General features: G+C 45.3%; 1 protein-coding gene across 1 annotated transcript in view; it reads right to left on the bottom strand.

Annotated features, from left to right (window-relative positions):
- Window positions 1-14,515, bottom strand: part of LOC107566823 (NACHT, LRR and PYD domains-containing protein 12-like) — a 127,818-nt gene that overhangs the window by 104,310 nt on the left and 8,993 nt on the right. The window contains exons 3-4 of the mRNA XM_016252370.1: window positions 8,655-8,765; window positions 6,492-8,342 (exon numbers count right to left, since the gene is read on the bottom strand). Coding sequence (XP_016107856.1) covers window positions 6,492-8,342; window positions 8,655-8,765 — 1,962 coding nt within the window. The remainder of the gene's footprint in view (window positions 1-6,491; window positions 8,343-8,654; window positions 8,766-14,515) is intronic.

Genomic DNA, 14,515 nt, shown 5'->3' with positions numbered 1-14,515 from the left:
ATTTTTTTTCACCATGTTTCCAAAGTCTGTACCCCAGGTCCAAAAGAAATGTAAAGAAGGTACAAACTGAAAACATTAAATACTTTTGCGATCTATTTCCATTTGTTATTTTCAAAAGAGAAATACTGTCATGGATGTTTACAGAGCAGAGGTCACCTTTTTAATTCTAATGGGAGAGATGGACTTTTGTTTGTCTTTTTTATTATTATTTTGCTGTATTATTGGTTACTGTGTTATTTCTGTTTCAAAAGGCAGCAATAAATAACACTTTAATATCTAGAGTGTTCATGTGATTTTATACATTAGTAATGTTGGGAAATGAATAAATGCATAATAATCGTCATAATCGTAAAACCATGATTATTCCTCAGACAATAATCGTACCAACAAAATCTATAATCGTTGCAACCCTAGAGCTACATTCCAAGGGAAGTCCCAGTTATTACCCAGTTATTGCAGGGTCCAGACCCAGTTCATTGATTGGAGTGATAACCAGATTTAGGAAGGAGCAAGTTGTGATCATGGCAGATATTGAAGCCATGTTTCATCAAGTGAGGGTGCCGAAAGACAATGCAGATTTGCTGAGATTTCTTTGGTGGCCTGATGGTGACCTTACTCAAAATATAGTTGAGTATCGTATGGTCATGCACCTCTTTGGAGCCACTTTGTCACCAAGTTGTGCAAATTTTGCCCTCAGAAGGTGCGCTGAAGATAACAACAAAGACTTCAGCAAGGAAGTAACTGATGCATTGCTTTTATGTAGACGACTGTCTTGTCTCTGTAAATTCAGAGGATAAAGCTGTTTTTCTGTAAGATTTGGATTTGGGCCAAGATTTACTTCCCATAGAGAGAGTGTCAGGCATACAATGGTGTATACAATCTGATGCCTTCCAGTTCAAAATCGTGCTGCAGCACAGTCCTTCAACCAGAAGGGAGATCCTTGCTACTGTGAGTACTGTTTATGATCCCTTAGGAATTCTGACTCCAGTGACTTTATGTGCAAAAAGGCTCTTACAAGATCTGTGCAGGAAGAAACTTGGCTGGGATGATATTATTCCTGCTTCAAATTCTCAGAAATGGATCAACTGGTTGGATGGATTACTTGAGTTAGAAAGCTTCAAGATCGATAGATGTTTCAAACCTATGGGTTTTGGAGAGGTGAATACAGCACAGTTGCACCACTTTTCTGATGCAAGCGAAGATGGTTATGGAGTAGTTACTTATCTGCTTTTGCATGATGTTAACTCACAAGTGCATGTTGCTTTCATAATGGGGAAGCTAGAGTAGCTCCTTTGAAGCCAGTGTCTATCCCTCGAATGGAAGGAAAGTTTTTAATGCTACCCTAAGAACACAAAACCTTGATGAAGATTGTCTTCATACAGTTCTATGTGAAGCTGAAGCAATCATTAATGGACGCCCCATTATTAGGGAATCTACTGCCCCCAACGACTTGGAAGCACTTACACCTAATCATTTGTTGCTTTTAAAGACTGCACCATTATTACCACTAGGGATCTTTCAAAAGGAAGATATGTATGCTCGTCAACAATGGAAACAAGTGCAATATATATTGGATCTGTTCTGGAAATGATGGACAAAGGAGTATTTACTTCAATTGCAAGAGTGACAGAAGTGGTCAGCTGCAGCCTGGACTTCATTCCAGGAGATATTGTGCTTTTGGTCAATGATTCAGCACCCCGTAATTCATGGATACTTGGGAAAGTGATCCAAACCTTTCCAGATAAAAAATATTTTGTTCGTCAGGTGCGACTCAAGACTAAGACCAATTATTTGAATAGACCAGTGACAAAATCTGCCTTCTGCAGGAGGCAGATATTTGACATTTTCCTTGAAAAGGTTTTTTGTTTTTTGGGATTGGTCAATATAGACATTGACATCGAACTGTTATAGACATTGACTTCACACATTGATATAACTGAGTTAAAAATTACTCATTAACACTAAAGTATTAAGGACTTTACATGGACTCTATCAAATAATGTTGTTTTTGTCAAGAAATGGCTCAACGTTTGTCAAGTATTGGGTGGATAAAATAAATCTCAAAACGAGGCATTATAAACGAGGCATTTGTTGCATCCAGTGGGGACATAATTACGGATTATAATGACTTATACTGTCTTTTTATGCGTTGCATCGCATAAATACATGTAAACATAAAACCATGTCTGCATTTGTGATCGGAGAAATGACAAACAACAAGCGCTACTCTACACTGCCCAAAACTCATGTTTGAATCATCAGTGGCAAATTCTTTATATATAAAAAAAACTTACTTACAGTCTGTGAGTCAGAACAGCCGGCATTGTAGTCTACTCCAGTGTTTCTCAACCAGTGGGTCGAGGATCATTCCGTAGGGGGTCGCGAGACTTTCTCTGTGTTCTCGGTGTTACACCGGCACAGTAAGTGCACTTCACAAAAGGCTCATTGAAACAGTGACCTCCAACGAATCGTATTTTCGAATGTCGCATGTTGAATCATTATTGCCGTAACTTTCTAACGCTGTTTCTAAACTGTCCTATCACAACAATTTATTGCTGCCGCGAATGTCTCTTATTGGACAAGGTCCTACTCTCTTTACGTAATGTTACACACGCTAGCAGCTGTTTACCCCGTTGCTTGGTAACGACGGCGCAGGAGATTGCAATGTATTGCTATGCCAGACCTACTATACACAGCCATGGCCTGTTAGCTTGACAAAATGCATCCGTTTTTTAAAAGAAAAAAGCAGAAGATTCAGAAACTCCTTCCACTTCAAAGGCAGCAAAATGTAAACAACGCAAGTACAACCCAGACTATGTTAAATATGGATTCACTGGATTCACCCTTTCCCGAATTCCACCGCATCTGGATATCATCATTTCAGAGCGGCAGTCTCAAATGTCACATTAACGTGAGTTAATAAATAAATAAATTTAAATAAATAAATCGGTTTGCCTCATAGTCTGTCTAATTATTGAAAGTGTTTGTGTTTTTGTGAAATTAATTATAATAAGCATATACGGTGTAGCCTAGGTCTAAAGAGGCATTTCAGTTATTTATTGATTTCCAGCCTTAGTGGGTCATATGACTGGCATACAAAAAAAAAGTGGGTCGCAGTAGGCAAAAGGTTGAGAAACCCTGGTCTACTCTACCAGGATCAGGAAACAGTCCTCCATAAAATGTGCTGCACACATCTGAATATTTGAGTTGAACTGTTCTGGAACAGTGTTGTCAATACAACTTAACCACTAATTTCTAGTTGTGTCCTCTTTTGGAAGGCCAACAAAGTAGTTTCACTTTCACAACGTAACAGCGTCACACACGGCAGCCTTGAGTGAGCGGCGGCCAGCGGATTCGACGAAGGAGCGGCTAGCGGGCTTGCGGCAACCACATGTGACGACCCCGGGCTGGACTCAGCTTTGTCCACGGTGAAATCCGATCCGGCGATCCACAGCGTGAAGTTGATGTATTCCCTCAGCGACCAGCACGGATCAGCTCTAGGCATGACAAAGCAGATATCGTCTGCAAACTAATCTCGGGGACGGATGCACCCGAAGATGCGTTTCTGCGTCAACATCTTGAACAGTAACCGGCAGGCCCGGATTAAGAATTCAGAGGCCCCTGGGCACTATTGCTGCATCCCAATGTGCCTACTTATACTATGCCCTTAAAGTATTTACTCTTTTGGTGAAGAAAAAGTACACACTTTTGAGTGTGTAGTAGAAGAGTAGGCAAGTTTTGGGACATACTATCACGTCACACAATTGCGTCTTTAAAGGACCGAGATTAGTTTGCAGCGATCGACCTGAAGGACACGTACTTTCATGTATCGATCCTTCCGCACCACAAACCATTGCTGCAGTTCGCATTTGAAGGACGAGCATATCAGTACAAGGTCCTGTCCCTGTCGCCCCGTGTCTTCACGAAAGTTGCGGAGGCAGCCCTTGTTCCCCTGAGAGAGCAGGGCGTTCACATTCTCAACTACCTCGACAACTGGCTCATACTAGCTCAGTCTCGGGATCAGTTGTGCGAACACAGGGACTTGGTGCTCTCGCACCTCAGCTGGTTGGGCCTTTGGGTCAACTGGGAAAAGAGCAAACTCTCCTCGACGCAGAGGATCTCTTTTCTCAGTATGGAGTTGGATTTGGTCGAACAGACAGCACACCTCACGCACGAACGTGCTCAGTGTTGAACTGCCTGAATATGTTCAAGAGCAGGACAGCGGTCCCACTGAAACAGTTTCAGAGGCTCCTGGGGCATATGGCAACTGCAATACACCTTGCCTTGAACTGTCTCAGAAGGCACGTACGAGAGAAGCACGTGCTGGTCCGAACGGACAACACTGCGACCGTTGCATACATCAACCGACAAGGTGGTCTATGCTCCTGTCGCATGTCGCAACTTGCCCTGCCACCTCCTCCTCTGGAGTCAGAAGTATCTGAGGTCGCTTCGTGCCATTCACATTCCGAGTCTGCTCAACAGTGCAGCCAACGAGCTGTCATGAGCTGCACTCTCCGGAGAGTGGAGACTCCATCCCCAGACAGTCCAGCCTCTCACTGCCAGTTGTTTAACTCCCGGACCGAGGGAACACTCGGCATGGATGCACTGGCACACAGCTGGCCACAGGGCCTGCGCAAGTATGTATTTTCCCCAGTGAGCCTTCTGGTACAGACACTGTGCAAGATCAGGGACGACGAGAAGCAGGAACTGCTTGTGGCGCCCTACTGGCCCACTCGGACCTGGTTTCCAGAACTAATGCTCCTTGTAACAGCCCCTCCCTGGCAGATTCCTCTGAGGCAGGATCTACTGACTCAGAGACAGGACACCCTTTGGCACCCGCATACGGACCTCTGGAAACTTCACGTCTGGTCCCTAGACAGGCCGCAGAGGTTCTAGGTGGCCTACCCCAAGAGGTAGTAGACACCATCACTTCGGCAAGAGCACCGTCTACGAGACAAGCTTATGCCTTGAAGGGGAACCTGTTCATTGAGTGGTGTTCTTCTCACCGAGAGGACCCAATCAGAGTCGTGCTGTCCTTTTTGCAGCAAGGGTTGGAGTGAAGCCTGTCTCCCTCCACCCTTAAAGTCTATGTGGCTGTGATTGCTGCGTACCATGATCCCGTGGAAGGGAAGTCGGTAGGGAGGCATGACTTGGTCATCAGGTTCCTTAGGGGGGCGAGAAGGTTAAATCCTCCTGGCCCCCCTCTATACCCTCTTAGGACCTGACTCTATTGCTCAAAGCACTACAGCAAGTGCCCATTTGAGCGTTTGCAGTCAGTCGAGCTAAAGTTTCTTTCAATGAAAGCTCTGCTCCTGACTGCATTGGCCTTCATCAAGAGGGTAGGGGACCTGCATGCATTTCGGTCGACGAATCGAGCCTAGAGTTTGGGCCGGCTGACTCCCAGGTAATCCCGAGGCCCCGGGCCGGCTACGTGCCCAAGGTACCTACTACCCCCTTCAGGGATCAGGTAGTGAACCTGCAAGCGCTGCCCCCGGAGGAGGCAGACCCAGACCCAGCTTTGCTTTGTCCTGTCCGAGCCTTGACATGGTTCGTAGACTGGACACAAAGCTTCAGGACCTCAGATTATCTCTTTGTCTGTTACGGAGGCCTGCAGAAGGGGAATGCCATCTCTAAGCAGAGGATGGCCCACTGGATAGTGGATGATACACCCTAGCTTGTCAGGCACAGGGTGTGCCCTGCCCGCTCAGGTTGTGAGCTCACTCTACTAGAAGTGTTGCATCCTCCTGGGCGCTGGCTCGTGGTGCCTCGCTGACAGATATTTATAGAACTGACTGATTGAAAGGGAACGTCTCGGTTACGTATGTAGCCCTCGTTCCCTGAAGGAGGGAACGGAGATGTCACGTCCCATCGCCACGGCTGCTGTACCACCACTGAGTGGCCAGGTTACCGGCTCGGCTCCTCAGCGAAAATCTGGTATGCGTTGCACCTGCTGCCTTTTTATGCTCACGCTGTGATCAGTGGCAGCTGGATGCAGTCATCACATGCCAATGTGCATTGGCTCATTTAGTTTACACTCGAAGTGGACTGGTCTCTCTAAGCGAGATCCCAATTCATCGGTCATTACCGACGTGACGTCTCCGTTCCCTCCTTCAGGGAACGAAGGTTACATACGTAACCGAGACGGTTTTCTTCTGTTTCAGATCACTGCAACAAGACAAAGTTCCCAAGCAGTCCCACTTCCATTATCTTGATGTTATGCTGATGGTTCCAGGGGTTATTACAGGCAGCTAATATTTAAATATATTGTTTTGCTGAACCCCCATTTGGAACCATACCTCCAAACCAAATGTTGTGTATAATCAATAAATTATGTTTCTTTTACTGCCAGAGTGGTCCTAACTGAACTGTATTAAAAAGGCGTGTCATGACTCCTTTAAGATTCTGGCCTGTTATTCAGGAGAAAATCTCTCATTCAGGAACGTTTATTTTAAACGTTTATATGATACTTTAGTTCATGATTAAACACTCACAGAGCTTTTCTGCAGTTGATCACAGCTGAATTCAGTCTTCTTCTCCCCTCATCTGATGTGTTGTATTTCATGGGGTTCAGCTCATCCAGAGGCTCCTCTGACATCTGAAGCATGTAAGCGATTGTTGAGCATTGAGCAGGAGAGAGTTTCTCTGAGTGTTTGTCTGATTTCACAAACTCCTGAATCTCTCTGGACAGAGTCTGATCTTTCACTTCCAGCAGACAGAGGAACAGATTGATGGATCTTTCAGCTGAGAAAGGATAATCATCATCATCATCTTTGATCTTCTCTTTAATGTACTGTGTGGTTCTCCTGATGCTCTCGGAGCTGTTCTCTGTGTGTGTCAGTAGATCCTGTAAGAGTCTTTGATTGGACTCCAGTGAGACGCCCAGCAGGAACCGCAGGAACAGATCCAGCTCTCCATTCTCACTCTGGAGTGCTTTAATTACTGCTGATCTTAGTAGATTATACAGAGAGTCTTCATCAGATCTGTAAGATCTGAATTCATGCAGTGGCTCCACATTCTTTGTTAAATAGCAGTAAAGCAGATAGAAAGCAGCGAGAAACTCCTGAATGCTCAGATGAATGAAGCTGTAGACTTTCCTCTGATGAATCACAGATTCCTCCTTAAAGATCTCAGTGCAAATCCCAGAATACACTGAGGCGTCAGTGACATCTATGCTGCTCTCCATCAGGTCCTCCTCATAGAACATCACATTGCCCTTCATCAGCTGTTTGAAAGCCACTTCAGCAAGTTTCACAATCACTTCTCTGTTGGACTGCAGGAGTTTCTCTGGATGTCTCTCTTCATACTTCTGGTTCCTCATGTTGATCTGAATCAGCAGGAAGTGGATGTACATTTCAGTCAGAGTTTGAGGGATTTCTGCACTCAGATCTTCTTCCAGGAGCTTCTGAAGCACAGTGGATGAGATCCAGCAGAAGACGGGGATGTGGCACATGATGTTGAGGCTTCTTGCTCTTCTGATGTGTGAGATGATTCTGCTGGCTTGATGCTGCTCACTGATTCTCTTCCTGAAATATTCCTCCTTCTGAGGCTCCGTGAATCCCTGAATTTCTGTCAGACGGTGGATGTATTTGGAGGGGATCTGATTGGCTGCTGCTGGTCTGGAGGTGATCCAGATGAGAGCAGAGGGAAGCAGCTCTCCTTTCATGAGCTTTGACATCAACACAGCCACTGATGCAGTCTCAGTCATATCACAAACTTTCTGAGCCTCTGAAAACATCAGTGTGATTCTGCTTTCATCCAGACCATCAAAGATGAACACAACTTTACACTCCTCATAAATCAGTGAGTCCAGATCTTGAAGTCCAGGATGAAAGTCCAGTAGAAGTCTGTGAAGACTGTACTGATGATCTCGGATCAAGTTCAGCTCTCGAAATGGCAGCACAAACATGAAATCTACATCCTGATGGGCTTTTCCCTCGGCCCAGTCCAGAATGAACTTCTGCACAGAGACGGTTTTTCCGATTCCAGCGATGCCTTTAGTAAGAACAGTCTTGATCTGCTCTTTCTCCTCAGATCCTGCTTCAGCTGAGGCTTTAAAGATGTCATTGCAGTAGATTGGAGTGTCTTGTGAGTGTTGTGTTCTGGCTGTTTTCTCCATCTGTAAAACCTCATGTTCTTCATTCACTCCTTCTCTCTCTCCCTCTATGATGTAGAGCTGTGTGTAGATGCTGTTCAGGAGGCTTTCATTCTCCTGGAGTTTCAGTCCCTCAAATAATCTCTCATACTTGTTCTTCATGCTGGTTTTGTGCTGCTCTTTGACTCTCTGTAGTTCATCATTCACTGGTTGTGGAGGATCTCCAGTCTGATCATCTCTATCCACATTGCTGAAGAAAAAATTGATTAAAAAAATAGAAAAATAAAGGAATTTAACTATGAAAATAATTAAAATGTGAATCATTACAGATGGCAGTCTAGTATTTTTCATATATTCTATGTCATATCTTGATTCTGGGATCAAAATGAATTTTCCATCACTGAAATTTTGTCCATAGATTTGAGGTAAAATCTAAAATAAAAACTCCCAGCAATCTCTCAGCATGTATTAAGTGTGTTTTAATGTGCTCTCAAATGAACTGTTGTTAGTTTCACTCACTAGTTATAATTAAATCACCCACTAGTTATATGTTCACACTCACCTGGGGTCAGAGGTCACCGGTTCATCACTGAGGTCAGGAGGATGATGCAATGATCTGTCACTCTTCAGAGAAACATAACTGGGTTCAGGGAATGAAGATATCTTCCTCCTACTGCAGATACAGATAAACACAAATCAATAACTCAGGTTTTGAGCCAGAACACTGCAGTCACTTGTTTGCTTAGGTATGTAGTTGTAGTAGAAAAAAAGCAAAGTGTTTGATGTTGTGAAATAGATGTACAGAGGATGTAACAGATCACTCTTTAACTCAACTCTGAAAAGACTTTAGTGAAAAGAAACTCATTGAGCACATGCACTGAACTGTTTTTTTTTTTTTTTTATAATTCTGAGCTGGTTCTGGCTTTGTTGGTGATGACGCATAAGACGGTGCATTTATGTATGTATGCCAGCAGCAAGGTTATCTTCATGGCGAAAACAGAATAGATAACAAAAGTCATACAATTAAGAAGCTATATAAAACATTTAAGGTATATACCAGACAAAATATCTACCATACCTTCAGGTGATACTCCTTTAAATACATCAGTTAAACACATCTCTGAATAAAATTGTTGTCTATTTATGTTAAAAAACAGTACAGTCCAATAAAAAGGTTTAACAAGTCATTGTAGTGTGACAAGGAAGTCATAATGGTGGTGGTTCACCTTTTAATAAATAACTCTGTATGCCCTAAAAACAACTTGATCATACCTAGATTTGAAATTAATAAGATTCATTCTTCTTAAACTAGGATTCATTTAATGTAGCTTATTTCCATGGCATTCATCCCATTCCAACTGCCACATGTTATTAATATAAGAGTTTATATACGGTCTAAGATCAGAGGGTGGAATTTGACACTCTGAAATATGCAAGTTGAGAGCCTCCTTTGCAGCGATGTCTGCTTTCTCATTACCAGGTACGCCAATATGACCTGGAACCAGTGGCTACTGCTTCTCATCGCTATCGTTGTTTTGTCATTTATTCAGTCACTTATGTTGTCAATCGTTCATGTTGATGTGTTTTCTTAGGACTTCAAGTTTGGATTTAATGGAACAGTGAGATTTGGATGTTTGGGCAAAGCGTTCGAACTTCCGAATAAACAGCGACATCACCATATCGGAGTGTTTGGATCTGTTATGCTGCTGGACTGCTGATTTTCACATTTTTTAAACTACTTTGCAAACTTCTATTCAGCATCTCACCTTTGAAATCCCTGCGAGCCCTCTGCCCGTGTTTTTGCTTTACCACTCTGCACTCACAGTGAGTAAGTTTCCTCTTTCTCATTGAGTAGTGTTTCTTTGTGGTCCTGCCTATCCGGGCTTGGCTAACGTGGAGTGGTGTGGCCCCACTTTACCATTTCCCACGAGCCCTCTGCCCTTGCCCATCCATAGGTCCCATACCGCTTGATGCCACCGGTAAGTTTCCATGATGTGTCTTGTATAGTTTTGTGGATCATACCTAGCTGGGTTTGGCTAACGTGGTGTTGTCTAGTGTAGCTGTACTGCTTTCTGTGAGTGCTGCCTTGTGCCGGTTTCACACTGGAAGCGCAAGCTGAGTGGAGGTGGCGCAGAAGCTGTATGTATGCAGAGCAGGAGCAGCACGCGCCCATAGAGCTTCCACACTGGCAGCTTTTGTCGAGCGCAGCTGAACCGCGGCTTGTATACTACAAATACAGATGAGTATCGTTCATTCGGTCACGTTTTCCAGGTGTTCTCTGACAACTGTCTCTCATGTGCTTTGATTTATGATATGGGAAGCAGCATACTCTGCTGTGATGTGGTTGTGTTCCCCTCTGTCCCACACACACATGCATAGTGCATGCTGTATAGTGTAGTTTGCATCATAAGTAATCTTAACGTTAAGATATGCATATGAACTATAGTTTAAATAATTTAAACTAGCCTTTTTTTCTCTGAATTTGGGCAAAAACTCCTGGCAATGATGTGTTTTCGTGCATTTATTATGACACAGAAACAGCTCACTTATTTGATTTTATGGTGATATTTGTTATTTTTCGTGTTTACTCGTGTCTATTTTGAACAAGAACAATGAACTGTGGCTTTAATTCAGCATGAGCGGCGCAGCAAAAATAGACTCTGCGGCGAAACAATTGCTGCACTGGTAATGTTTGCTCTGCTCCTGCTATGCACTGCCGCGCCACCTCTGTGTGCGGTGTAAATACTGTAACTTGTTAACATGGGTACTCTCACTCATTGTCACAAATTCAGCCTCTGTGGCTCCCTCCGATCACCACCAGAGGGAACCATCACCGAAGTACTGAGCGATCCCTTCGGACTCCAGTTCCCACAATGCCCCATGCCAGAGTCTAATCACCTGCACAGGTGTTTCCTATTGCCGGTCTATTTAAACTGTGCCTTCCTTGCTCTCATTGCGAAGTCTTGTTTTGCCTTGCTGACATTTCTGAGCATTTACCCTGTGTTGTATACCTGTTGATTACCTGGACTGTTTACCCGTTTACTATTGCTTGCTGCCTACCTATTCTGACCCTGCCTGCCTTGTTGATTCATGCCATTGATTGTCTGCCGTCTGCCTCGACCCTTATTACGAACACTGTTTATGATTCTGCCCAGCCTTCGTTGTCTCTAACGCCAGTTAACGATTTATGCCTGTTTGACCTGCCTTGTGAACTAATAAAGCTGCACATGGATCCTAATGCCACTGCCTCTTTGTTACAGAAGACTTCGCCTGAAATTGATCCAGCAGCGTTCTATCACTTCACCACGGAGGTATCTGCTCAAGCATTGGTTCTGGCCACACACCAGCAACAATTATCCAGCGGTTTAAGGAGGTGTTCGAACATCCCGCTGATGGAAAGGAGGCGGGTGAGCAGCTGTTATCGTTACACCAGGGCAGAGGTTCGGTGTCGGATTACGCTCTCTCGTTCCACACTCTCGCTGCACAAGCAGGGTGGCCGGAGGATCCTCTCAAACTACACTTCCGCAGAGGACTGAGCATGGAACTTCTCATTTGGCAGTGGCAGCGCTAGATGGCCGGCTGCTGGGCACTGGCCAAATCCAATTCACTACCACAGACCTTCAATTATGCACTGGAGCTCTTCACACTGAACTGATCCGCCTCTTCGTATTTCAATCTCCACGAACACCTATCATTCTGGGACTGCCTTGGCTAGAGCAGCACAACCCCTCTATCTCATGGTCTGAAGGACAGATTACAGTGGTCAGAGTCCTGTCGTCAGAATTGTCTCAACGCTACCCCGATCAGAAAGGAGAGGGATTGCACACCTGCCTGTCAGCTTCCTGCAGAGTACCACGATCTCATGGAGGCCTTCAGTATGATAAATGCTTCTCAATTACCTCCTCATAGACCGAGTGACTGTGCCATCGAGCTCCAACCTAGTTCACATCCTCCCAAGGGGAGGGTCTTCCCCTTATCTCAACCTGAAGCTGAGGCTATGAAGTCCTATATCGAGGAGGAACTCGCTAAGGGTTTTATCAGACCATCCACATCACCTGCCTCTGCGGGGTTTTTCTTTGTTAAGAAGAAGGATGGAAGATCCTTCTTCTTAACAAAGAAAATTGTTAATTACCGAGTGCTCAATGATATCACTATAAAGTTTCGCTACCCCTTGCCCCTAGTCCCTTCAGCTCTGGAGCAGCTCCGAAAGGCAAGATATTTCACCAAGCTGGATCTGCGCAGTGCTTACAACCTCATTTGCAGCCGTGAGGGTGATGAATGGAAAACTGCGTTCTCTACCACAACTGGGCACTACGAGTATTTTGTTATGCCGTTCGGCCTTGCCAACAGTCCTTCAGTGTTCCAGGCCTTCATCAATGATGTGTTCAGAGACATGTTAAATCGCTGGGTCATTGTTTACATTGACGACATCCTAATTTACTCCGAGTCATACGAGGATCATGTCAAGCAGGTTTGGGCGGTCTTACAACGTCTCATCAGCCACCAGCTATATGCCAAAGCCGAGAAGTGTGAGTTTCATCAGGAGACAGGATCATTCCTCGGATACGTGATCAGCTCAGGAGGGGTGGCCATGGACGACAAGAAGGTACGAGCCGTTGTCGACTGGCCTCTACCTGCCACCTTAAAAGAACTACAATGCTTTCTAGGATTTGCCAACTTCTATCGGAGATTCATTCGTAACTTCAGCACAGTGGCAGCTCCCTTGACTTCTATGACTAAGAAGGGTAGTCAGTGCCTCAAATGGTCCTCAGCAGCCCATTCAGCCTTCCAGACGCTCAAGGAGAGATTTACAACCGCACACATCTTGTACCATCCCGACCCAGAACTAGAGTTCATTGTGGAGGTGGACGCATTCAGCACGGGCATTGGGGCAGTTCTCTCTCAACGACATGGTAACCCGCCCAAGTTATATCCCTATGCCTTTTATTCCCGCAAACTCAATCCCACCGAGCAGAATTACGATGTGGGCAACCGAGAACTTCTTGCCATAAAGGTCGCCTTTGAGGAGTGGCGTCACTGGCTCGAGGGAGCCAAACACCCCTTTATTGTACTCACCGATCACCGCAATCTGGAATATCTGAAATCAGCCAAAAGACTCAATCATAGACAGGCAAGATGGTCTCTGTTCTTCACCAGATTCAACTTCACAATAACCTACTGTCCAGGCTCTCAAAACACAAAGGCAGATGCCCTATCTCGACTCTGAGTCAGACACAATGTCTCCCAGTCAGGAATCCATCATTCCGTCTACCATCATTCTCGCACCCATTCAATGGGACATAATGACAGAGATCACAGACACCCAGGGCACCGAACCACCTCCAGCCGAAACCCCACCTAATCTCACATACGTACCGCAACCTCTACGACAAAGAGTCATCCAACTAGTTCACTCAACTCTCGGCTCCGGACACCCAGGTATAGCAGCTACTCTTCAGTTACTAAATAATCGCTTCTGGTGGCCCACGCTGCAAGCAGAGACAATCGCCTTCATCCGAGACTGTGGTACCTGCAACATAACCAAATCCTCTCATCAACTACCTGCTGGCCTCTTACAACCATTACCTATCCCACAACGCCCCTGGTCCCACATAGCCATCGACTTCATAACAGATCTGCCTGCCTCACAGGGTCACACTACCATTCTCACTGTTATCGATCGCTTTTCCAAGGCCTGGCGCCTGATTCCTCTACCCAAACTACCCACTGCTCTTGAGACAGCCGAGGTCCTATGCAATTTCGTGTTCAGGTTTTACGGCCTTCCTGAGGACGTGGTTTCTGATCGGAGCCCTCAGTTCACCTCCCGAGTCTGGTCAGCCTTCTGCCGGCAGCTCAATATCAATGTCAGTCTCACCTCCGGGTATCACCCACAGTCGAACGGTCAGGTGGAACATCTCAATCAAGAACTCACTCGTTTCCTCCGATCATACTGCCATCGCAATCAGACCGACTGAAGCCGCTACTTACTATGGGCCGAAAATGCACAGAATTCTCTCCGCAAACCTGCGACAGGTATCACTCCGTTCCAATGTGTCCTGGGGTTCCAACCCCCATTATTCTCCTGGTCCGGGGAACCATCAGAACTTCCAGTCGTGAATTCATGGCTTCAATGAAGCGAGGAGACGTGGAATGAGGCTCATGTTCATCTCCAGAGAGCTGCCCATCGGACAAGGGAACAAGCTAATCGCCATCGGCGAACCAATCCCAACTATCAGCCGGGTCAGTGGGTCTGGTTGTCCACTTGGGATCTTCGTCTCTGGTTACCCTGCAAGAAGCTCAGTCCTAGGTACGTGGGTCCATTCAAAATCCTCAGACAAATAACTCCTGTTTCATTCCGTTTAGCTTTGCCTGCCCATTATCGTATCTCACCCACTTTTCATGTCTCTTTGCTCAAGCCCGCTG

The sequence above is a fragment of the Sinocyclocheilus grahami genome, unplaced genomic scaffold, assembly GCF_001515645.1.
Source record: "Sinocyclocheilus grahami isolate Dianchi unplaced genomic scaffold, SAMN03320097.WGS_v1.1 scaffold1102.1, whole genome shotgun sequence".
NCBI lineage: Eukaryota > Metazoa > Chordata > Actinopteri > Cypriniformes > Cyprinidae > Sinocyclocheilus > Sinocyclocheilus grahami.
The sequence above is the reverse complement of the archived record's forward strand: the minus strand, read 5'-3'. Positions and strand labels throughout refer to the sequence as shown.